At 41.2% G+C, this 26783-nt stretch overlaps 1 protein-coding gene across 3 annotated transcripts in view; it reads right to left on the minus strand.

Moving 5' to 3' along the window:
* Positions 1-1653: 1653 nt before the first annotated feature.
* LOC126416489 (uncharacterized) overlaps positions 1654-26783 on the minus strand; it is a 75377-nt gene continuing 50247 nt past the window's right edge. Inside the window, exons 3-5 of one of the 3 annotated variants that reach the window (XM_050084227.1) lie at positions 26262-26396; positions 15618-16971; positions 1654-3594 (exon numbers count right to left, since the gene is read on the minus strand). In XM_050084227.1, the coding sequence (XP_049940184.1) occupies positions 1750-3594; positions 15618-16916 (3144 nt within the window). In that variant the 5' untranslated portion in view covers positions 16917-16971; positions 26262-26396 and the 3' untranslated portion in view covers positions 1654-1749. Of the gene's footprint in view, positions 3595-15279; positions 15540-15617; positions 16972-26261; positions 26397-26783 lie in introns of those variants that run through there. The other 2 variants (XM_050084226.1, XM_050084228.1) reach the window with 2 other exon arrangements.

Genomic DNA, 26783 nt, shown 5'->3' on the forward strand with positions numbered 1-26783 from the left:
ACCAAAGTCTACCATCTGCCTTCCCTACCACAGTTTTCCCACCTCGTACCGCTTTGCAACGTTACACCCAGATATTTAAACAACTTGATTGTGTCAAGCAGGACACTAGTAATACTGTATCTGAACATTACAGGTTTGTTCTTCCTCCTCGTCGACATTAACTTACATTTTTCCAACACCCTGTCTGCCAAATTATTTATCTATATAGAGAACAACAGCGGACCTCTCACAATTCCCTGGGACATTCCAGACGATATTCCATCAGATCTTGATAAAATTTCAAAATGGTACAAAGGTTGGCAACTTGCCTTAAATTTTCAGTAATATAAATGAATTCACTTCATTAAACACAGAAGCATAGTATGCTATGACTACAATATCAGTGAGTTGCAGCTAGAATCAGGCAACTCATTCAAATTACTGGATATAACAAATTCTGTGGGTACAAATTGTAATTATAATTTTAGGTAAAGAAAGTGGCAGAGTCTGGCCTGTTGGTAGAATACTGGAAAAACGTAGTCAGTCTTATAGGAGATGCTCATGTAACACTTAGGATCTTGCTCGAGTGGGTGATACCCTACAATATATGACTAACAGGGGATACAGAACATATAAAATGGAGGGTAGTATGAATGTCTACAGAATACATGGCACAGTGGGACGCACTCTCTGCTATGCACTTCACATTTATTTGTGGAAGGAAGATCAGGACTTAACGTTCCATTGACATTGAGGTCATTAGAGATGGGTTGCAAGCTCGGAGTGAATCAAAGATGGGGAAGGAAATCATCTGTGCCCTTTCAAAGGAACCATCCTTGTGTTTGCCTGGAGTGATTTAGGAAAATCGTGGAAAACCTAAGTTGGGATGGTGGCATTTGGATTTGAACCGTTGTCCTCCCAAATGTGAGTCCAGTGATCCATGTGGTTTGCGAATAATGGGTATGGAGATTGGAGAAAAGGGGGGGGGGGGGGTGGAGACAGAGAGAGAGAGAGAGAGAGAGAGACAGAGAGAGAGAGAGAGAGAGAGAGAGAGAGAGAGACAGAGAGAGAGAGAGAGAGAGAGAGTTCAAAACTTATACCAGTCATGACTTTAATTTTGAATAATTCGTGGTTTACATTACCCCATTTTTACAGAAATGCCATCAGGTCAGTAGGTGCACGATGTATGCAATCAGATGATTTCTACCCAGCGTCTCACACTCATTACAGGAGCTTGTACAGTGAGAGTTGGTACCTTGCAGTGGTGAGCGTACAGTTAATGAAATGTTCTGACAGATTAAAATTGTCTGTGGGTCTGCATTTCAGTGTTGGCTCTTGCCCTCTGAGAGCAGTTTTCTTGCCGGCAGCTAACCAGAAGTGCCTCACCTGGTCTTCCAGAGCATTTCTTGTATGTTACCAACTCTTCAGATGCACACATCGGTGCACTCCTTTTGCTTTGAAGTTGTAACTTTTTGCAGTAAATGGTACATGGCTGATACTGTTTGATTGAGTAAGAGAAAAAGACAATCTTTTCAGTGATACACTCAAGTAGGGTTACTTTTTATACCTTGATTTTAATAAAGAATGTGTTAAAAGCTGTACTGTACTTTGTGTATTACTGCCACTATGCACTTTGGGAGATTATTACAGGTGAAATAAAATTTGAGAGCATAAAAGTGTACTCTGAAAACATTTTATAGAAAGTTACAAAAAGAATAATTTCAAGTCTACAGTCATTTTTTATGCCCTGAAGAAAATGTATATCAAACATCAGATGGCCTGGAGTTCAAACGACTTTGAAAGTATTGTTGAGAAACATGGCTCCGATTGTGGTACATTATCACTGTCTGTTGTTGGAACTGCAGGAGATTGTTCTGTAATTGCAGTGCTTTGATCTTTGTCATTGTGTGGGTCTTTTGCAATGGGATCAGACACTTCTTGTGAAAGAGCAGGCACTAATGCTACTATACTATCATCAGTAGGTAACAACACATCAGAATTGCAGCACAGATTTCCATCAATAGTTATACTGAACGGCCTCCGCGTTGCTACTGATCCTGAAGCAGTATTTTTCAGTTCAGAAACAAGACTGCTATCAGTTACGGCTGCTGAAGAGACACTTAATTCTTGTGCTTCATTGTGGTTTAACAATTCAGTTACAGTGCAAAAACTGGTATTTTTCTGAGTTTCTTCATCACAGTCCTGCGTGTATGATTGCTCACACATATGAAATGAAAATAGACTGGGTAATTCATTTGCTCCTGGTAGCTGCAGGCTAACTGACGAGTGTATCTGGGTATGCTTAACTAAACTGTCACGGTAACGAAATGATTTTCGGCAAATGTTGCAGCGATGGGGTCTCGAGGATGTGTGCAGTGTGGAATGTGAACACTGGTCTCTGTCTAGCGAACACACTCTCTCACATTCGTCAGCTGGAACATTATCAGCATTAGTGGTATCACCTTTGTCTTCTGTGCCCTTGTGGGACCGGAGGTGCTTGTTTAGCGTATCTCTGCTGGAACATTTCTTGTTACATACTGAACAGGTAAACTTCCGTTCATTTGTGTGGGAACGTGTGTGCTGTCGCAGTGCGTCAGGGCGAGTGAAGGTTTTGCCGCAAGTGGTGCACTCGTGTGGTTGTTCACCGGTGTGGGTTCGCCGATGGTAAATCACTGTGCTGCGACCTGAAAACTTCTTGTTACATATATTACACGAGTAGGGGCGTTCACCAGGTTTAGAATGCTCACGAATTCTGTGAGAAATCAGTTTTTCTTCAGTTTTGTACTTCTTTTCACAGCTGTCACATGAAAATTTGTCTTCATCTTGACCTTCTCTTATATGTGTGTCCATATGCCGTAGAAGGTGGTTCTTCTGCATAAAACCTTTTCCACAGATATCACACTGGTGGCTCATATGACCTAAGTGAGAGCCAGCAATATGTATTTTTAAAGCAGTTTTAGTTGAAAATAAGTTACCGCAAAGTTCACAACGGTGAGTTTTATTGTGCGATTTCATGTGTGTCCACAGTGCGTGACGTGTAAAGTTTTTACCACATATCTCACACACAGTACTTTTCCTAGAATTGTTGTCTGTGTGAATTTTTTTATGATGATTGAGACCTGTCCTTCCGACGAATGCTTTATGACATATGGAGCATTCGTACGGTTTACTGCCAGTGTGAGTTCGTAAGTGTTCTGTCACGTACTCCTTTCGACTAAAGGATTTATTGCACACATCACAAGCATACAACACCGACTTGTCTTTTGTATGAGTTTTTCTGTGTTTAGTGAGTGAACTTTTTGCAGCAAACCTCATACCACACACGTCACACTGAAATGGCTTCGATCCAGTGTGAATCCGAATATGCAGTCTCATCTGACTGGGTTTTTCAAAGCCTTTGCCACAATATTTACATTTCATCATTTTAGCATCAGGATGAATTTTCAGATGCTGTCTAAACTGCTGCCGATTTGGAAATGTCTCATTGCAACTGTGACACACCAGCCCCAAATTGTTTTGATATTCATTAAAGTTGTCCAGGATTTCTTCATCATCATCTTCTTCTTCTTCTTCTTCTTCTTCTTCTGAAATAGGCCGTGTGTCAGGTAGTGATGCCTGTAAATGAGAGAAACTGTGCTGTTTATCCCTCTTTGAAGTACCTTTCCTTTTTATATACACTAACTGAAAATCACAATTACAGAAGGTAAATAAAAAGTATACCATGAAGGGTATAAAAAAAGATAGAGCTTGAGACAAACCAGCTGTTTTTATAAAGAAAGGACTAATAAAAGTTAATCAAAGAAACTTTAGAGCATAATGACTCCTCTAATGGATGGGCTATGGCAGGTCAGTGAAAAGAGATTTGTGAAAGTAGCTGACAGGAAACCTATTCACATGTTAAAACCGATCAAGATAGGCACACAGATTATGCGTAAAAAAGGAGGCTAGCAAAAACTTTGGGAAAAATAGAGAGAGAGAGAGAGACCAGAGACATATTCAGCTAGAGAACAAAACTGGGATGCTGAAAGTGATTCATTACAGTATTTGCATACATTCCTCTATAATCACACAGTATTTATCACAATTAATTATTTTCCAGAAGACAGTGCACCAGCACTAATTTACATCCTCATTGTGCATGATGGATAGTGCTTGTCATGAACTACAAGAATCCTTGGCTCTCCTGGTCATCACAAAGGTTCACAAAAATATATCAAAAGTTTCTTCTAGGGACCATATGACTAGAAACATTGGGTCTATGATCCTAATTTACCAATTTGACATTGAAGGCACAAGCAGAGCAAAATGCAAGTTATTGTAGTTGCAATGTTCAGTCTGAATACTGGTGTAATGCAAGTCTGTCCTGTGCAAGCCTCTTCATATCCAACTAGTTACTGCAACTCCTGTCTATTTGAACCTCCATTAACAGATAGATGATTCACTGACATCTTAGCGTGTTTTTTATCAACCAATCCCTTCTTGTAAAGTTGTGCCATAAATTTCTTTTCTCCCTAATATGATTTAGTACATCTTTATTAGTTATTCAACTCGTTCATCTAATCTTCAGCATTCTTCTGTAGCATCATTTTTCAAAAGCTTCTATTCTTGTCTGAACACCTTATCCCCTGTGTTTCACTTCTGTGGAGGACTACACTCCAGAAAAATACCTTCAGTAAACTTTACCTAACATTTAAATTTATATGATGTTAACGAATTCTTCCTTTTCAAAAATACTTTCTTGTATTGCTAGTCACCATTTTATATCTTCTCTAATTCTGCTATCATCAGTTATTTTGCTGCCTAATTATCAAAATTCATCAACTATTTTTAGTATCACATTTCCTAATCTAATTCCCTTGTCCTCAGCTGAATTAATCTGATTACATTCTGTTACCACTGTTTCACTTATGATTATATTAATTTTATAGCCTGCTATCAGCAAACTTCCATTCAACTGATCATCCAAACCTCAAAGTTTTTATTTTTTCTCCCTGGACTTTAATTCCTTCTCCAAATATCCCCTTGGTTTCCTTTACTTCTTCCTCAATCTACAGGCTGAATACACTGAGAACAGTCCACAAGCCCGTCTCCCTCCCTTCTCAACTAATGCTTATTCCCTTTTATGTTCAGTTCTTGCGATTGCAGTCCAGCTGTTGTGCAAATTGTGGATAGCACCTTGCTGCCTGTGAGCCTATTTTATCCCTGCTAGGTTCAAAATTTCAGAGAAGTGTATGGCACAATATTATCTTAAGCTTTCTCTAAATCTACAAACGTTATAAATGTAGCTTTGCCATTATCCAGTCTGTCTTCTATGGTGGGTCATCAGTTCAGTATTGCTGTTTTTACATAAAGTATTGCAATTCCTGTTTAAAAACTGGTAACATGTAAAAGAAAAAAACCTTTGTTTTTATATGTAGTTGCATGAGTAGGACAAGATGTGTTTGTTTAAATTAACACTCATCATCTATACATGCCCTGTAAACTAAGTCATTCCACACCATTTCGATAAAAGAAATCATTTAAATTATCTACGGAACATGTAACTACCTTACTTGTATTTTCCTACAAATCTCTGGAATACAAACTGATCTTCCACAAGATTGGATTCTACCAGTTCCTCAATTCTTTTTTAAACAGTTCTTGTCATTATTTTACAACTATGACTCATTAAACTAATGCTTCAGTAACATTCACACGTGTCAGCATCTGCCATTTTGGAACTTGAATTATTAATTTTTTTTCATGTATGCTATAGGCATTTCACCGGTCTCATATGTCACGCACAGCAGTTGGAATATTTTGTCATGCCTGGCTGTTCCAAGAATCTCAATAGCACTGAGGAAACGATGTCTACTGCAGGTGCCTTTTGTCAACTTTAGTCATTCAGTGCTCTATTAAATTCTTCCCGTAATATGACACCTCTTACCTCGCCAACTTTTCCATCCCTTTCCATTAAATTGTCTCCAATTTCATTTCCTCTGTGTGCTGGGACGACAAAAGTGATGGGATAGCAATACGGACATACAGATGCCGGTAGTATCGAGTACATGAGGTGTACAAGGGCAGTACATTGGCAGAGCTGTCTTTTGTACTCAGATTATTCGTGTAATAAGGTTTCCAAAACGATCACGGCTACACAATGGGAATTAACTGACATTGAACGTGCAATGATAGTTTGAGCTAGATGTGTGGAACAATCTATTTTGGAAATCATTAGGGAATTCAATAGTCAAACATCCACAGTGTAAAGAGTGAGCCAAGAATACCAGATTTCATCCATTAACTCTCACCACAAACAATGCAGTGGCCAACAACCGAGAGTAGCGGCATTTGTGTAATGTCGTCAGTGCTGACAGACGAGCAACACTGCACGAAATAGAAATCAGTGTCGGCTATATGATGAATGTATCCGTTAGGACAGTGCAGCAAAATGTGGCACTGACGGGCTGTGGCAGCAGACGACTGACGTCAGTGCCTTTGCTGACAGCGTGACGTCACCTGCAGCACCTGTCGTGGGCTTGTGACCGGATTGGTTGGACCCTAGATGACTGGAAAACTGTGGCCTGCTCAGATGAGTTACGATTTCAGTCGGTAAGAGATAATACCAGGGTTCGAGTGTGGCGCAGACTTCGCGAATCCGGGCTGTCGAGGACGCACTGTGCGAGCTGGTGGTGGCTCCGTTAGGTTGTGGGTTGTGTTTACACGGATTGAACTGGGTCCTCTGGTCCAACTGAATCCATCATTAACAAGAAATGGTTATGTCTGGCTACTCAGAGACCATTTGCAGCCATTTGTGGGCTTTATGTTCCCAAACAATGATGGAATTTTTATGGGTGACAATGTGCCATGTCAGAACATTCTAGGTAATTCACGCAAATTATCTGACCGTCCAGAACACCCAACATGAGTTCCATTGAACATTTATAGGACACAATCGAGAGGTCAGTTCACACACAAAATCCTGCACCGGCAACACTTTTGTAGTTGTGGACGGATATAGGAGGCAACACAGCTCAATATCCCTTCAAAAAACTTGCTAAGTCCACGCCACCTCGAGTTACTGCACTACGCACGGCAAAAGGAGGTCCACCGTGACATTAGGAGGCGTCCCACGACTTCACCTCAGTGTATATTTCTTTCGTATCTTCCTTTCACCTTTTAGCCTTTCTTTCTTTACTTAGTAATGGCTGAGTATCTGAGCTGTTGACATTCATACAGCTGCTTCTTATTTCTCCAAAAGTTTCCTAGTTTCACTACAGGTGGTATCTATCTTTCTGCTAGTCATACATGCTTGTACAGTTCAGCATTTCTGAGTCTGCAATTCTAGCTTTGCTATTTTGCACTTTCTGTCAGTCTCATTGTTCAGAGGTCAGTATTCTCTTTTACTTGCTTTATTTGCTGCATTTTTATATATTCGTCTTTGCCAATTAAATTTAGTATCTTATGAGTTATCCAGAATTTTTAATCAAAATTGCCCAGAGTCCACACCTGCCCCCGAATATGTTTGACAGTTATCAGGTTCGAAATATCTTTCTTACCGTTACATAATCTGTATGAAACCTTCTGGTGTCTCCAGGTCTCTTATGCAAATACAGCACTCTTTCACAATTCTTAAACCAAATGTTGGAAATGATTAAATTACTTTCTGCGCAATTTCAGAGCCCCGATCACAATAAAATTTTTGTCTCCTGTAACTATCTGAATAATTTACTTTATGTAATCGTAAATTCTTCCGATCTCTTCATCCCCTGCAGAGCTAGTAGGCATAAAAACTTGTCCTATTATGGTGGGTGTTGGCTTCGTGTCTGCCTTGGCTAGAAGAATGCATTGACTGTGTTGTTTCTAGTAGTTAGTTTGTTTTCTTATTCATTATGTTTCTTTGTTGATTATTATTCTTATTTATTATTATTATTATTCATGTATTACCCGTATTTATACATGAATAATAATGTATTACCCATATTTACCCCCCCCCCCCCCCCCATAAACCATATGCCTCAGCGATACAGATAGCCATACCGTAGGTGCAACCACAACGGAGGGGTATCTGTTGAGAGGCCAGACAAACGTGTGGTTCCTGAAGAGGGGCAGCAGCCTTTTCAGTAGTTGCAGGGGCAACAGTCTGGATGATTGACTGATCTGGCCTTGTGACACTAACCAAATCAGCCTTCCTGTGCTGGTACTGCGAACGGTTGAAAGCAAGGGGAAAGTACAGCCGTAATTTTTCCCGAGGGCATGCAGCTTTACTGTATGGTTAAATGATGATGGCGTCCTCTTGGGTAAAATATTCTGGAAGTAAAATAGTCCCCCATTCGGATCTCTGGGCGGGGACTACTCAAGAGGACGTCGTTATCAGGAGAAAGAAAACTGACGTTCTACGGATCGGAGCGTGGAATGTCAGATCCCTTAATAGGGCAGGTAGGTTAGAAAATTTAAAAAGGGAAATGGACAGGTTAAAGTTAGATATAGTGGGAATTTGTGAAGTTCGGTGGCAGGAGGAACAAGACTTTTGGTCAGGTGAATACAGGGTTATAAATACAAAATCAGATAGGGGTAATGCAGGAGTAGGTTTAATAATGAATAAAAAATAGGAGTGCAGGTTAGCTACTACAAACAGCATAGCGAACGCATTATTGTGGCCAAGATAGACACAAAGCCCACGCCTACTACAGTAGTACAAGTTTATACGCCAACTAGCTCTGCAGATGATGAAATGTATGATGAAGTAAAAGAAATTATTCAGGTAGTGAAGGGAGACGAAAATTTAATAGTCATGGGTGACTGGAATTCGATAGTAGGAAAAGGGAGACAAGGAAATTAGTAGGTGAATATGGATTGGGGGTAATAAATGAAAGAGGAAGCCGCCTGGTAGAAATTTGCACAGAGCATAACTTAATCATAGCTAACACTTGGTTCAAGAATCATAAAAGAAGGTTGTATACATGGAAGAACCCTGGAGATACTAGAAGGTATCAGATTATATAAGGGTAAGACAGAGATTTAGGAACCAGGTTTTAAATTGTAAGACATTTCCAGGGTCAGATGTTGACTCCGACCACAATCTATTGGTTATGAACTGTAGATTAAAACTGAAGAAACTGCAAAAAGGTGGGAATTTAAGGAGATGGAATCTGGATAAACTGACTAAACTAGTGGTTGTACAGAGTTTCAGGGAGAGCATAAGGGAACAATTGCCAGGAATGGGGGAAAGAAATACAGTAGAAGAAGAATGGGTAGCTTTGAGGGATGAAGTAGTGAAGGCATCAGAGGATCAAGTAGGTAAAAAGACGAGCGCTAGTAGAAATCCTTGGGTAACAGAAGAAATATTGAATTTAATTGATGAAAGGAGAAAATATAAAAATGTAGTAAATGAAGCAGGCAAAAAGGAATAGAAACATCTCAAAAAAGAGATCAACAGGAAGTGCAAATTGGCTAAGCAGGGATGGTTAGAGGACAAAGGTAAGGATGTAGAGGCTTACATCACTAGGGGTAAGATAGATACTCCCTACAGGAAAATTAAAGAGACCTTTGGAGAAAAGAGAACCACTTGTATGAATATCAAGAGCTCAGATGTAAGCCCAGTTCTAAGCAAAGAAGGAAAAGCAGAAAGGTGGAAGGAGTATATAGAGGGTCTATACAAGGGCGATGTACTTGAGGATAATATTATGGAAATGGAAGAGGATGTAGATGAAGATGAAATGGGAGATATGATACTGCGTGAAGAGTTTGACAGAGCCCTGAAAGACCTGAGTCGAAACCGGGCCCCGGGAGTAGACAACATTCCATTAGAACTACTGACAGCCTTGGGAGAGCCAGTCCTGACAAAACTCTACAATCTGGTGGGCGAGATGTATGAAACAGGCGAAATACCCTCAGACTTCAACAAGAATATAATAATTCCTATCCCAAAGAAAGCAGGTGTTGACAGATGTGAAAATTACCAAACTATCAATTTAATAAGTCACGGCTGCAATATACTAACGTGAATTCTATACAGACAAATGGAAAAACTGGTAGAAGCCGACCTCGGGGAAGGTCAGTTTGGATTCCATAGAAATATTGGAACACGTGAGGCGATACTGACCCTACGACTTATCTTAGAAGAAAGATTAAGGAAAGACAAACCTATGTTTCTAGCATATGTAGACTTAGAGAAAGCTTTTAACAATGTTGACTGGAATACTCTCTTTCAAATTCTGAAGGTGGCAGGGGTAAAATACAGGGCGCGAAAGGCTATTTTCAATTTGTACAGAAACCAGATGGCAGTTATAAGAGTTACCCGCTTAGGATTGAAAAAAGGTAATGGGAATGACATGGTCATAGTTGAGGAAATCTACACTGAAATTACTAGTTCAAATATTATACACTGATAATTACTGGAATCGCTTCTAGGTGACTTTATACATTTATATGAGGTGTGACTGAAAAGTAACAGGAATTTTTGTTTTTCTTAAAGAGTCTTTATTCATTCATAATAATCAACTTTGTCGCCTTCAAAGTAATCCTCCCCAGATATAATACACTTGTGCTAGTGCTTTTTCCAATCTTGGAAGCACTTCTGGACTCACTGTAAGTTATGGTGTCTTATCTCATCAATGGTGGCAAAACAGCATCCTTTTGTGGTTCTCTTCAGCATCAGGATTAGAAAGAAGCTGCAGGGTGCCACATCTGGTGAATATGGTGGTTGAGGCAACATAATGGTACTGTTTTTTGCCGAAAAATCACGAACAAGCATTGAAGTGTGAGTGGGATCATTATTGTGATGGAATTTCCACAAGCATTTTTGTCACAATTCTGGTCATTTTCTTCAGATTGCTTCACACAATCGGCACGCAACTCCCAGGTAGTATTCCATATTGCCTGTACAACCATCGGGCAGGAACTCGTGGGGAAAAGAGTGAGAAGAACCTTCACATGATCAAACTTGTCAAAAATATTTTTTTTTTTTTCCGGCCTTGACTCTTTAGGCAGTCTCCATTGGGATGATTGGGCCTTGGTTTCGATGTAACACCTCATGTTTCATCACCTGTTATAACCTTCTTTAGAAGTTCTGGATCATTGTTGACTTCATTCCACAATTTCGGAATGATGTCATTTATGGTTGAAATTCAACAATTTTGGAAGAAACTGTACTGCTACACATTTCATGCCCAAAACACCCAAAACATTGCTTGGCATGAGCCAAAGGATAGGCTGACAGCATCCCCAACCTCTCTGTTGGTGATTCGGCAATTTCCCACAACCATTTTCTGTACTTCTTCCCCACTGTTACCTGTAATTGATGTCTTCTTCAACGTCTTCTCGACCCTCTCTGAAATATTTATACCACTCTTAAGCTCTTGTCTTACCCATAGTAGACTTGCCAAAAGCCAAAGTCAACATTTCAAATGTGGTGCTACACTTTATTCCATTTGCAAGGAAAAATTAATGCTGATTCTTTGATCCAACTATTTCAAAAGCAAAAATTTTCTGGGCTCTCTAAATTGTGTATAATCATTTCAGCTGTCAACAATAAACTAAACATTCAAAACAGCTGAAAATTCATACATACATGAGGAACATGTGTACCAAAAACAGAAAAAAAAACCTGAAAATCAGATTTACAAATCCCTCAAAATTAAAAACTTCCCATTACTTTTTGATCAAACCTCATATATACACCATCTCCGGGTTCGATTCCCGGCGGGGTCAGGGATTTTCTCTGCCTCGTAATGACTGGGTGTTGTGTGATGTCCTTAGGTTAGTTAGGTTTAAGTAGTTCTAAGTTCTAGGGGACTGATGACCATAAATGTTACGTCCCATAGTGCTCAGAGCCATACACCATCTAATCAAAAACATTTAGTGACCTATTAGTGGACATTAATATGGGATGTGTGAACCATTTTCTTTTCAAGACAGCTTGAACTCTTGAAGTATAACATGCTGTTCTTGATCTACATTGGCCAACAATTTTGTGTGTGTGTGTGTGTGTGTGTGTGTGTGTGTGTGTGTGTGTGTGTGTGTGTGTTAAGGTAGTTAACAAGTAGAAAGCACCCCACTTTTAGGAGATTTTTGATGGTTTGTGCAGATCAGAGTTGCACCAATCCTGTGCTACCAGCGTTGACGGCTGTGGACTGGCACCTGTAACTGCTCGGTGGAGGTGTTTGCTTCTCAGGGCCACGGGTAAATGGTATGGAGTGAACACGACCTCCAGGATGTCAAAGAAATCGTCACCAAAGAGACAGCTGAAGTTCAGATTTTATTGTAAAAAGTTGTTCAAAGTCTCTTGTGAGACACACTCGTGCAAAAGTCTAGACAAGATTTTAAGTTTATGAAGTCAATCAATTAGAAGTTAGGATTGTATGATGTAGGAAATCATCTAGTTCAACTCCTCTGGGTGTGTTGTTCCTCTATGCAGAAGAAAAAGTCTCTTTCAGTATAATTGACACTGCAGATGAAAGTCCACATGGGAGAAGCTGGTTCACAGTTCCAGGGAACTGAGTAACAGGACCCTCACAGCATCAATATTGTACAGCGACCGACAGAAAATGTAAGAGAATTGGAAAATCCAATAAAATACAAGAGCTACATATCAACTACTGGACTCTTTCAACAGCCCATTCCTCTCACCCCCAATAGGAAAATAAGCCGCTAAATATTCCACATAGCAGGTATACTTTCAATGAGGTGTCTGAATGTCTGTGGAGAACTGGCAGCCCATTCTTCCACAAGAACCAGAGAAGATGGTGACGTTGGACACTGGGTTTACAAACGAAGTTGATATTCTAACTCATCCCTAAGGTGTTCCATTGGGTTCAGGCCATGCCATTTCAGGAATATTACTGCCAATAAACCAATAAACCATTGCCTCACAGATGATGCTTCATGCATAATCATGCAGATACAATTAACGTCATTGAATTGCTCCCCTACTGTATATGGTATGCAATGCTGTGTAATGTGTTCATATCCTTCTACATGTAGCATTTTCTTAAGTGCAATACAGGGACCACACCCCAACTGTGAAAATCACCAGCTCCTCCATATTTCATTACAGGCACTACACATGATGAGAGTTAATGGGTCTCCAGGTACTCACCAAACTCAAACATTTTCACTGGACTGTCACTGACTACAGCATGATTTGTCACTACAAATCACTTGTTTCCCATCATGTATATGATTTTGCTGACGAAATCCACACAATGTAAATTGTTACATGGATTAATAAAGAAATCAATCGATCAATCAATCAATCCACTGTCCAGTGGCACTGCTCATTACACCACATGAAATATTGCATAGCACTTGCTACAGGAATGTGTGGCTTATGATGAGTAGCTGCCCAACAATTATACCCCATGCTTTTTACCTCCCTAGACACAGTCCTTTTACTATCTGAACTTCTGGTAGCACTTTGGAACTCTCGTGTGATGTCTTGAGATTTTGTACAAACACCCTCTGGAATTCTAGACGAGTCCTTTCCATAAGTGCATAAGGTCTGTCTGGTCATGTTTAACTGTGGTCATTCTTTTGTGTTTCCAGTTTACAATCACATCACCAAGTCTACACGGGCAGGTTCTAAATGTCCCTGATGAATTTGTTAGAAAGTTGACATCCAATGACTAGTCCACATTTGAAGTCACTCAGCTTTCTTGACCAACCCATTCTGCTGTTACTGCTTGTCTACGATAACACAATAGTCCTCACCTCATTTTATACCAGTGGGTCCGCCTCTCATGAGAGCTAGCGGTCAATGCCACTTTACGCAGGGGTGTCTGGATACCTCTTACCAGAGAGTTTTTGTTAGAAGAACAGAGAGCTACTTTGGGAAAAAAGCCATTACTAGCACCAGTCTCAACTTCTCAGTCACTGGTGTTCTCTGCTACTTCATATGAAGCATTTATGTAACTTCACTGATTTGAGAGACCATTATCAGCTTTCTGTATACTAGAAAAGTTAAAACCTGCTTAATACGAACATAACTGTTAACCAGACTTTGTATTCCCAAGCCCAGATATTCTGATAAATTGAGTCTATAGGTGGGAATTTCCAATTTACTTTCTTATGTCTACCACCAGTTTGTTGCAGAAGAATGTAAGACTCTGTTCTGATCCATAGACAGACACACATAGTCTGTATGTAAACTACTTTTATTTCTAGTACTCAGGCTACCTGCCTGGAGAGCTGTGCATGTCAGAGCACTGCTTCTGGGATTGGGAGATGCGCCAGCCACAGACTGGTGAGGGTCAGTGTGCCGGCTAGTGTGAATGTGGTCTCTACATAGTTTCCCCTATCCTATTTGGTGAATACCGGGCTGGTACAAAAGTCCTGCCTCAGTCAGGTGATTTCCAAATATTTATAAAATGTTTGCTCGCTTACTTGTGTGCAGAAAGTTAGATTACACATATTCCGTTCCAGGGGATAATGGAGTGGTGATGAGAATGGCATCTTGTCACTCCACCAATTAAACGTGACAAATCCATTCCTAACTGTGTTGACCTGTGTTGATGTCGGAAAAAGGCACAAGAAAAGAATTTGGGAATTTTTGGTAAGATCTTATGGGACCAAAATGCTGAGGTCATCGGTCCCTAAGCTTACACACTACTTAGTCTAACTTACACTAAGGACATCACACACACCTATGCCTGAGGGGGGAGGACTTGAACATTCAATGAGGGGAGCCGCACGAACCGTGACAAGGCACCTAAGACAACGCAGCTACCCCGTGCAGCAAAAAGAGAGAGAGAGAGAGAGAGATATTCTGAGTTCATCCTAAATTCACTCTTATTACTGACCATAAAGGAGCATATGTATTTTCACATAAGAGTGAGAACCGCAAGGTTTTTGAAGAGGCTTCTGCAAGATGTTGAGTTACTGACTTTTACACAATATTCTTACTGCACACTTTTGTAGAAGCAATACATTTTTACCATAGCTGGTTTTCCCCAGAAGGGTGCATCATAAAACAGCATCAATTGAAAGTATGCTAGCAATCCCCTCAGCAGGTCGATACTATGAGAGGGGGCTTGTAAGTGCAATCGGGCTGAACTGAGAATTTTGACTTACATCTTTCATTGTGTGCCCGTGAACTACATAACTGGTACCTGAACTAAACTTTTATTCATCTGGAACAAGAGTCTCTGTAAGATGAAGCGTTCAGTGTTTGCGGTGAACCAGCTGTAAGCCTGTTTCATTATTCTCTTGTCTGTGTCTGGCTTCACTTAATCAGTATATTTGTGTCATCAGCAAACATCATAGTTCCTGGAGTTCTCCTGTGTCTCTGGCAAATGATTTATGTTTAAAAACAGGAGTGGGCCAAGCACCAAACCTTGTGGAACACCATACTTAATGTTTCTCCATTGCAAATTTACTTTTATTCCTGTGGAGCCATTTTTCAAATTCTGTTGTACAGTTCTGAACTTCATCTGTTGCCAATCAGTTGGTTTGCCTCTCATCCAATTATTTTGTGTCACACTTCGTCATTGTTGTTCTGTTTGCTGTAGTTGTTTCATTAACATCAGTCTGTGTGCTATTACATATCACTGACTCACTGCATAACTCTACAGCTTCTTGTACGCCTGCACACAAAGTTTATATAAAAATATCTAGTGTTTGTTCAATTAAAACAGAATCATTAATATTTTTACATAACTTACCTTTCCTTCAGCAGTATCTTCATTCTCTGAGAATATAGTCTTCTCCATTGAGTATATGTTTGTGACGTTTTCACTGGATGATGTCTCATTAACTGTGTCGGAGTCCGTATTATCGTACTGCGTTGTTACGCTGTTTTTCTCACACACTGGGAGCAAATCAAAATCTAACCATTCAGACATGAATTTACAGAAATCAGACACACTGCCAGGAAATTCTGCTTCCCCCCTATATATATAATCAATGAAAGCTTGTATATGTTGGATTCTTAAGCCACTAATCAGCACGATTGTATGGCTCAATTTGTCTTTGAGTTTGCTTGTGATATTTCTGAAGAGTGTGCTAAAAATGCTTAAAATAAGGAGGTGAGCTTCAAGTTTTGAATTTTCCACATATATAGAAACATCAACTAAATTACCACACTGCAACAGAGAATAAAACAAGTCCTGCAGGGGATTTCTTACAATACCAGACTCCTCACATGCCCCGAATGATGTTCTTATCCTACTCTGTTCTCTTGAATTTACAACTTTTTGCATAACTTCTAAAACATATGGAAATGCTGAGGAAAGTTTTTCACAAAGATTTTCGACACCTAAAAGCTTTGCTGTTTTGTACACAGATCTTGAATTTTCATTGCTAATCACCACAAATCCTTTATAACAAAACTCAAGTACAATTTGTAAGTCATCTTCTGTCACATTTGGCAGCACAAATAGAAATGGTTTTTGTTTTTCTTTTCGATGTTCTTGAAAAATGTGTAGCAGATAGGAACTGCAGGCACCTAAAATGCAAGAGTGAGCCTGCAGCTGAACATAACCACTTGTTACAAATATAACATCACACTTTGAAGGATCAATTCGTGAGTCCCACAGTTCCTGTAATATTGTTTCAGGGTAGTTGGGTAACGTGTAGTAAATTCCTTCTTGCTTCACATCTTTCCTTGCAGCCACAAAATTGATGTCAAAAAATTTAGCACTGTTATCAAACTGACTTTTAAGTTCATTAGGTGCTACAACTACTCCTGTATAAAAATAATCAATCACTAACTTCAGGCTATGAGAATCGATTTTTGTATCAGAAATGTACACTGAGTATACTTCATCACAGAGGCAGTCGAGTATATGTGAACTGAAGCACTGGATTATAGGAAGATGAGCACAAACTTTGGTTGTCCCAGTCACAAAAGTAACATTTGTTAATATTCCATCTGTGCAAAATGTTTTCAGGGTATTAATGATGTGTCCACAATGATTTGTCACCACAAGCTTTTGAACAGATTTGTCATCTGTTGAACACATTTCCAAGGGTATTCTCGCTTTGGGAGCCTTCTACCAGTACATCACCAGCTTCTTCCTGCAATAAATAATAAAATAACTCATTAGAGGGACAAACTACTTAACTGCCAGAAAATAATAATTTTACAACTAAAAGCATGGCAGATAAGTGCAACTAAAGAACAATGTATTTTTAACACTGGGTTGTTGGTCGAAAGAGCCACAAAATGTAAGATATACTTACTGGATCTTGAACAAAAGAAGACAGGATAGGAATAAAAAACACAGATGCTAATGAAGGATGATGTTTAAAAATGATGTTAAGTTAGAATAGTCAGCAAAAGTAGAGGAAAGTTAGGGTGTAACATCCTGTTGATAACTATATCGGCAGAAATGAGACAACAATGGAGCACAAATTCAACTTGAGCCTTTTTAAAGAAGTTTATTCACTCACAGGAAACTTTTTTAGGATGACCAGAAAGGTATTTCAAACCAGGACCCCACAGAATGTGAATATGGTGTGTTTGCCTACTGCTCACCTTCCCAGAATGCTGTAGTTACAAGTAAATTCCTCATATGGCCTAAAGTGACTGTCTATGACCAGTGAATATTGCTAGTACTAAATTATGGAAGTGAAACATGCACTTTAAATGCTCAAGCAGTTCAAAATTTGAAGGGTGCCCAAGAAGCAATTGCAAGACGTGTGTTCCACATCATCAGAAGTGACAGAAAAGCAGACAAATGGATAAGAGAAAAGGCAGGAATTAAAGATGTGATAGTGGCTGTTACAAAACTGGAATGGATATGGACCAGGAAACCAGCAAGGCAAAATGATGGAGATGCATTAAGGAGTTTCTGTGTTTGATTCCTCATGATATGAAAACAGGCTATAGGATGATGTAACTGAATATGGATTGATGGCATAAAGAAAACACCCAGGGCACAATTTGATGCAAAAAGCGAAAACATCATAATGTATGGGAAAATCTGGATAAGGCCTATATCCAGTGGTGGGGGACGATGGATGATGGGTCCCTGCTACAAAGAGAGACTTAAAACGCAAACTTAAACTGAAGAAATACATTTTAAATATTGGTGAATAGTGTTTATTTGTTCCTGCCGCAATACGTGATGTTTTGTTCTGTTGTGTTTAAGGGTGCCAAAACAACTAAGGCCATATGCACCCATCTCAGAACCACAGTACACAAAGACAAAAAAGGAATGAAAAGTGACTACACATTAAGCCTAATCAATGGAAGGAAAGACAGCTAAAAAACAGTGACTTTCTCTTGGAGAAAGGGCCATAAAGTATGCCATAGAGACAATGGAGGTTCCGAACTAAACATTAAATGTCCTTCACCAGATTGTTACGACGGATAAAAAGTAAAACATGGCCAACAGCCCACACTCATTCACTAAAACAGCTGATAATTCACATAAATTAGAATGTAAGCAGTTGAAAAAGGGCATTCCATCAGGAAACGGCAAAGCATCAAAGGTTGATGACGATGGGCACAAATTGGTGGGGGTTACCACTTAACAAATGGAAATGGCTAAGCAAATAGTGCCCAATACGCAACCTGGCTAAAATGATCTCCGTGCAGCCAGAGGGTTTAATTTCCTGGAACTTATTCCCACGAAGGGAAGTCCAGTGGTGATGCCAAGGTGACAGAGATCATCAGAGGGAATGGAAGAACTAGCAGGCCGAGGTACGAAGACTGCAGCCTTGGCAGCAGCATCAGTGGCCTCGTTTCCCATCAGACTGATGTGGCCAGGGACCCACAGAAAAATCACAGTGGCTCCATCAAGAGTGAGCAAGTGAAAGCTTTCCCGGACCTGCTGCACTAAGGGATGGACGGTGTACAGCACACAGAGGCTCTGAAGGGCACTGGGAGAGTTTGAGCAAGTGACACAGTCGAAAAGCCTGCGTTGCCAGATGTACTCAATGGTCTGACACAGGGCGAAGAACTCTGCTGTAAATACTGAGCAGTGCTCCTGAAGTCGATACCAAATATTGTCAGTGCCAATGACGAAGGCACACCCGACACCGTGGTCAGTCCAAGAGCTACCAGTATACACAAAGGTACTATCATGAAGTTCTGTGCGAAGGTCAATAAACTTACAGCGATAGAGAGTCTGGAGTAGTGTCCCCAGGAGGTGAATGAAGTCCAAGGTGAACATAGACAGCCACATGAAGCCAAGGTGGTGAAAGGTTCACCCCCATCAGGAAAGTGGCAGATAGTGTGAAGTTAAGCTGCTGGAGCAATAGCTGAAAGCAAACTCCAGTAGGTACAGAGAAGAGGTACGCACCCCATACAGTCAGTCAAAGAGTCATCAAAGAAGGAGGCACAGGATGGGTGGCCAGACAAACAGCACGTATATTCGCTAATGAGAGCACCGTATCAGTACGATGGTGGTAGTTCGGCAGCTTTTGTATATGGATTCTCAATCAGGCTAGTGTGAAAGGTTCCAATGGTCCGTATGGATGCCATGATGGTGGATTGTATTGAGACGGTGTAAGATGGATGGATGTGCAGATGCATAAACAAAACACGCATAGCCTAGCTTCGAAAGGACAAGGGGTTGGCACAAATGGAGGAGGTGGTCCAATCTGCTCCTCAGGAAGTACCACTGAGGACACATAGGACATTGAGTGACTGGGTACAGGAGGTGGCCAGGTAAGACACACTGGAGGACCAAGAAAGTTTCCTATTGATCATAGGCCTCAGAAATTTTGTAGTTTCAATGAACGGAAAAGCAACAGACCCAAGATGTAAAGACAGTGGAAGAAACCCATTGTTCCATCAGAAATTCATACAAACGGTTTCGTAAGTGGAAAAGTGAAAGCCATTGTCAACGCTCCACGAGTAAAGATGATTGAGACAATGTCGGAGATGCCACTCACGGAGACAAGTCCAAGGAGAATGGCAATAGATGGCAAAATTGTCAACTAAAACGGAGCCGGAGATGCCCAGTGGGAGACAGGCCATAATAGCGTTATTGGCGATGACAAAGAGGACGATGCTCATGACGGAAACCTGTGGCACACCGTGTCCAACAAGGCAGAACCCACACGTACCTTGAAAAATCTGTCTTCTAAAAATTCCTGAAGTAAATGGGGCAGGTGGTCTCGGAAACCCCACATGTAGAGAGTACTGGGGACATCAGTCCTCCAACAAATGCCGCACACTTTATCCAAATCAAAAAACCTGGCCACAGTCTGGTATTTCCGAAGAAAACTGTTCATGACACAGATTGACAAAGTGACTCGATGATCAACTGCAGAAGGTCACGCTCGAAATCCACATCAGTAAATTGTTAGGCTCGAGCCACCATACCAGCTGGGCATGAATCATACATTCCATCACCTTGCAAAAACAGCTGGCGAGAGAAATGTGGCGATAACTACAAGGAAGGTATTTGTCCTTACCAGGCTTAGGTATGGGTATGACAGTGGCTTCAGCCCAGTGTCTGGAAAATGTGCCCTCTGCCCACATATGAAGGAGAAAGTGCTTGCCCACAAAAGAAAGGTACTGCAGCAACATCTGAATGTGAACATCGTCTGGCCCTGGGACTGAGGATGGGGATGGGGATGAAGCCAGAGCACGATCTGGCTCCCTCATAGTACAAGTGGCGTTGTAGCACCCACGATTCTGAGAGGAGAAGAATGTCACCCGAGCCTCCTTCAATCATTTCTGATGGAGGAAGACTGGGTGATAGTGCGTGGAGCTCAAAATCTCTGCAAAATAGCAGCCCAAGGTGTTGGAGACAACAATAAGGTCCACAATGACATCATCTGCTATGGTCGGGCTGAAAACTGGAGGATCATACTCCATAGAGCCATCGGAGGTAAGCCCACACGGCCGAAGAGGGAGTGGAGCTGTTAAAAGAACTTCTAAATCCAGCTAGCTTTTTTTGCTATCCCAAAGAATGCAGTGAGACTGTGCATACAACTGTTTATATCAAATGCAGTTCACCATCGTAGGACAGTGGTTAAAAATGTGGAGAGCATGTCTCTGAACCGATTTGCATTGGGGCACGTCTCAGTTCACCAAGCATCCAGGACACACAGTGGTAAAGATGAAGTGAGAGGAATGGAATGTTCTGCAACAGTAGGGATATGCTTGATATGGTAGTCTACCTGTTCATCACAGCAGGGCAAATGTTGTTTGTCGAAGGTCATGAGGAAGGAGTAAAGCCTCCTATTTGCCATGAAAGCTGCCATTTGGGTTTGCACGTACATGCGGTAGGAGTCAGCAAACCAATAGCACGTGGGAAATGGTCTCTCCAGTATGTGTCAGAGAGAATGGACCACTCGAGATGACGGGAAAGCTGGGCAGTGTAGAAGGAGAGGTCCAAATGGGAATAGGTGTGCATGGAGTCTAAAAGGAACACGGGTGCTCCAGTGTTAAGACAGATGAGGCTGAGTTGATTGAGGAAGTCAGCCAAGAGGGCATCTCTCACACAGGTTCTGGGAGAGCCCCAAAGGGGATGGTGAGCATTAAAGACACCGAGCAGCAAAAAGGGGTGAAGGAAATGCCCAACAAAATCATTCAAATGACTCTGAGCAATATGGGACTTAACATCTGAGGTCATCAGTCCCCTAGAACTTAGAACTACTTAAACCTACCTAACCTAAGGACATCACACACATCCATGCCTGAGGCAGGATTCGAATCTGCGACTGTAACGGTCGTGCAGTTCCAGACTGAAGTGCCTAGAACTGCTCGACCACAGCAGCCGGCGAAATGCCCAACAATGTGGGCAAGTCTGTCCTGGTGACACCCCATAGAGGGAAAATGTGAAGTGAGCAAGGAAAATGCAGGCTGCAGCAGCTACCAACTGGGTGTTTAATTGAGATGGTTTGACTATGAAAATTGTCATGGATGAGCAGCATGACTACCCCATGAGATGGAATACAGTCCTCAGGTGGAAGGTCAAAGCGGACTGGAAATAAATGCAAGAGATCAAAGTGAACCAGAAAGAAATGTGAGAGGTCAAAGTGGTCATGAGGACACAATTTTCTCTCCTCCTTATTGGATTTAAGGCCGGAAAAATTCCATTGGAGGTGGGTGATGATAAGGAAAGGGGAGAGGGAAAAAAATGAAGGGTTGTCACCTCGGTGGCTGCCGAGTGCCAGCCTTCAAAGACTCTCTGCAGTAGGATCCTGCTGAAGGATCCTGCTCAATGAGATCTATAGAGGCATCGGCATTCTCCCTCAGTCAGTCTGCAGAATACAGGGCAGAAAAACAGTTGGCTGTGCACACCAGCGACACAGAGGTCAGCCAGGTGAGGGTATAATGTGGCTACACCATTGAAGAGGATCTCCCAGTCAGCGAAGGAGAAGATTGTTTGCATTTGTTGGACTTCTTGGAGCCTTTGTGGTTGGCAAATGATGATTCAGATGTTTGTTGGCTTTGTGTGGATATTTCTTTTGTCCTTTCTGGCCTGCCAGTTGTGCAGCAGGTGATTTCACGGCTCGAGTCGAGAATTTGATGGCTTGTTGCACAGCGGGAGGAGAAGGAGATGAGGGTGCTACCATGACACTGTCAAATTTAAATCAGTGCTGCTGAATCTGAGGTCGCATGTCTGCATGGCTACGTCCTTTGTGGGGCAAGATGTAACAAGAACAGTACTACTAGTGCCAGATGGTAAAATGCAAGTTTTCTGACTAGCCAACAACTTGCGAGCGACAGGGAAAGGCACTTTCTCCTTCACCCAGACCTCCTGGATGGCCCACTCATTGAGATACATGGGACAATCATGGGAGGGGGCATGGTCACCATTGCAATTGATACAGCGGGGAGAAGGAGGCGGAAAATTGCCCTCGTGTGGATCCATACCACAGGTTAAACTTTTGGCCAGGTGTCAACAGGGCATTCGAGTGTGACTGTAAGAATGACATTGGTAACACTACATCAGGTTTGGAATGTAAGTTTGGATTTCTGCCTCTGTCAGACCATTGAGCAGCCTAGTGTGATATCACCATGCAAACACTTTAGCATTCGATGGACCTCGAGATGAACAGAATAGATGTGAAGGGGTGAAGCTGCAAGCAGTTGCTACACTTGAGAATCACAGGTAGTCTCCAAAAGCAAAGTGCCATTGTGTGAATGGGAGCAGGATTTCACAGGGCCGGCAATTGCATCAACACATTTCTGAATGATAAACAGATTAACCATAGCAAAGGGCTGACCACTTTCAGTACAGGGTACCATGAGTACAGCTGGGAGGTTCTTTGAATTGTTAGTCTCATTCCATTTACGTTTAGTAAATTTCAGCTGACAAGATGATGATTGGGTCATTGTAAGAAAATGCCCCATGTTAGCCAGAGTCTCTAGAGACGGGATGCTCCTTCCAACTGCCCCTCAGATGATTCTTTGGTCACCCAAGTCACACTCCCCAAACACCTGACAGAGGTACCAGTTGGCAATTTGGGAAGGTAACAGCTCAGGCAATCACCCCTCCCTGTGCCTGGCCAGCCAGAGTGCACTGCAAACCCTACCTTCAATCGGGCTGGTAATTACACATTACCCAGTCACCTGTTACACATCGGACACATGGGAAGGCCTTCAGGAATGCACAGGGAGGAAGCATCTCATTTTCTGAAGTGGGGAAACATAGGAGAAGGGGAATGAGGAAAGAATACAGGAACAGAAAACAGTGGGTGGACTGTTCTGATGTCAGGCTACTGAAAATGCAAAACACATCACCAAAATTATCCCAGACATGTTCCCCAAGGGACAGGAAAAAAAATAGCAAGAGGCTAGACATCCACCACAGAAGGGGAAAGATGCTGCAAAGGCTGGGGCCCGGTGATAGCCAAGCACGAATTCACCAAAGAGTCATGAGCCCTCTGGTGGGAGCAATATATGATGATGGCACATTTGATTTGGTGTATATGTGTGGGTATAGGATGGGGGGTGCAACCAATTTCACATAGTCTTTAACGCAGAGACCAGTATCGATAATTGTGGTGCTTTAGTAAATTCTGCAAGACTCTGCTGTATCTGTTTTGTGCCCACCACCAACTGGGTGTTAAGTGTCAGCTAATTGTGTTGTTCCTTTACTTCTTTATATTTCTCCATCCTCCCAACTATCACCCACTATCTTCCCTTTTGTCCAAGTTTTCCTCATTTATGTTTCTGTACCTGCTGGCTTTTTTGTTACATCTAATGTGCTACATACCCTCCATGTCAGTTCTGATCCTTTGGTTTTCATATTTATACCGAGACAGCCCTCTGGTTATTGCTTTCTGTTTTATACTGTTTTTTTTTTTTTTTTTTTTTTTTTTTTTACTATGCTTTTTTTTTTTAAACTGGGGTCTCAGACATGTTCTTACTCAAACCCTGACCACTTCAAACTCTTTCCTCTCCTTAGGCAGATGGAATAACTTTCAATTTGGAAAGTTAACATTTGCTGGTATATATATGTGTCAAGTAGATGAATTTTTAATCTTTGCTCCACTATGTCATCAATTTGGAGATTCTGTTATAAAGAATAATTTGAGAGTTCATGGACTATAAAAGCAATCTGTCAGCACAAACATACAGTTAGATATTTACCCCTTGCAGAAAAAGCCAAAATTAAAAGTTCACAGGTAATTTACATCACACATAGTATAAAGGGTGTCCCATAATTAATAGCATAAATGCATACAGTTAAAAGTACACAATATTAGAAGCAAAAAATTCTCAGTAAATACAAGTGCACAAGTGGACTGTTTGTCAGATAATTTTGACTTTGTGGTTACCAGCCACTACTAATGTGATTCTGTGTAAACACTGCATGCCAGTCTGTGGTGTGGTCTTTGTTCACATTTTCAAGATGTGGAGTTGCAAACAGAATGGCTACAATAATGTAATATACAGTCAGAGTACCACTCCTGGCGTTTATTTGTAGAGCATCAGTTGTGTTATATTAGTGTTGATGGCAACAAGGAACATTACAGTAACAAGGAATATATGGCTATGCAATTTGTGTGTGGCAATGCACGGGAGGCTGCACACTTTTACTGAGAAGCTTATGCCCCCGAAAGACACTCCGAGAGTTGAAGATTTACAAGAGTGCAGCAATATCTCCAAGAAACTGGAAGCTTTGGACATGCTGTGAGAATGAGTAGGTCTGAATGAATTACACATATGCTTGAAAATGTGGGCTGGAAACAGTGAAGCAGTCTCCACAAGGAGACCTGCAACACAGTAGTGTTTGTAGGCTAATGCTTCACAAGGCAATATAACCTTACCACCTTCAATAAGTTGAGTTTCTTAGGCAGACTTTGGTCCTAGACTAACGTTCTGACAGTGGATGCAACAATAAGTTGTAAGCAGCTCTACGTTTGACAATAACATTTTATTTACCGATTAAGCAGGATTCGCTCATCATGGTCTGTTTAATTATCACAATTCTCACGTTTGGAGTCATCTAGGCTCCAACGTACATGCTGTGCACAAGTCTGCACATCACTGACATTACTCAGTGAATGTGTGGTTACTAGGAGATTTTCGTATTGGGCTGTACTTGTGTTCAGTGGATGAAATTATCATTGGTTTTTGTGGCATCATCTTACAGGATTGCTAGTTCTCTTACAGCAGTGCCAGAGGATGTGGTACACACACCGAGCACTGACACATTTTGCTGCTACAGTGAGATGACATCTAATGTGTCAATAGGGCCAAAGATAGACTGGCTGAGGAGGATCTGTTCTGTAGCCCCCAGTACTGCCTGATATGAACCCCACAGATTTCTGTGCTTAGGACCACCTTACAGGTGTTGTGTTCACCATTCCAGTTAACATGGTTGAAGTGTTGGAATAGAGATTTGCAAATGCTTGCCATAATTTCAAAATGATCCAGACACGGTTGAAAAGATTCGAAACTCATTTTGGCAATGGGAATAGTCCTGCATCTGAGTACAAGCATGACATTTTTACATTCACGTAATTGGTGTTGCGTTCATTCAAAATATGCACTACTGCCAAAGTATCTCTAATAACATTTGTTAATGTTGTACATTATTGTAACCTTTTCCTAACTGGTATGACGTTCATACAAAATAGAATCAGCGGTGGCCAGTAATGACAAAGTTGCAAACCATTGACTGTTTCTTTTACTTATAACAGTTTATAAAGGAAAGGCATGAAGGTATTAACTGCAACTTGTCTCTTTGTAAGAACAATGAATTGTGAAACAATACATGGGCGTAGTTAATGATATTAATTTGTGGAATTATCACATATTTAGATGGGAATCCAAACAGGCGGTCAGGACTCCCCACCCCCTCAAAAAATTATTTTAGTAAAAGAATTTATATTTTTCTCTTTTCGAGATGACTTTTGTTGAAAATTACAGGTTTTTTTGTAACACACACCAGGATACTCAGCTGCATCCTGCAGAAAATACACCAGCCAGGTAGAGGTGTCCATGCATGGGCTGACTGCATCTGCCACCAACGAGCCCGACACCATCCATGGGTCCACAGGCAGAATTGGCAAACGACAGGAAGCTGAGGAGAAAATGAGAGAAAGACTGACTTCCCTAATGCAGGCAGCGACAGCTGATTCATAGTCTGGCACTTTTCCACTGAGTCACATGTTGTGTAAATCAAGTTGTTAGAATTTCTAGCGGTTATAGCTTTTAAATCAACTGCCTAATGCATTTACTTTACGAGGGTCACTCCAAAAGAAATACAAACTATTTTTGTAAAAATACAGTTTTCATTCTGCATGTGTGAAAGTTTTACAGTTTGTAGATACATCCTTCCCACTTGTTTTCAAACCTGTTCCTGTCAGTGGCGCTGTCACAACTTGTCTTCAAGATGGCTGTTACACTTGACGTTTGTCAGAAGCAACGTGCTGTCATAGAATTCCTGTGCTGTGAAAACGAGACAGTG

This window comes from Schistocerca serialis, chromosome 8, assembly GCF_023864345.2.
Source record: "Schistocerca serialis cubense isolate TAMUIC-IGC-003099 chromosome 8, iqSchSeri2.2, whole genome shotgun sequence".
Taxonomy (NCBI): domain Eukaryota; kingdom Metazoa; phylum Arthropoda; class Insecta; order Orthoptera; family Acrididae; genus Schistocerca; species Schistocerca serialis.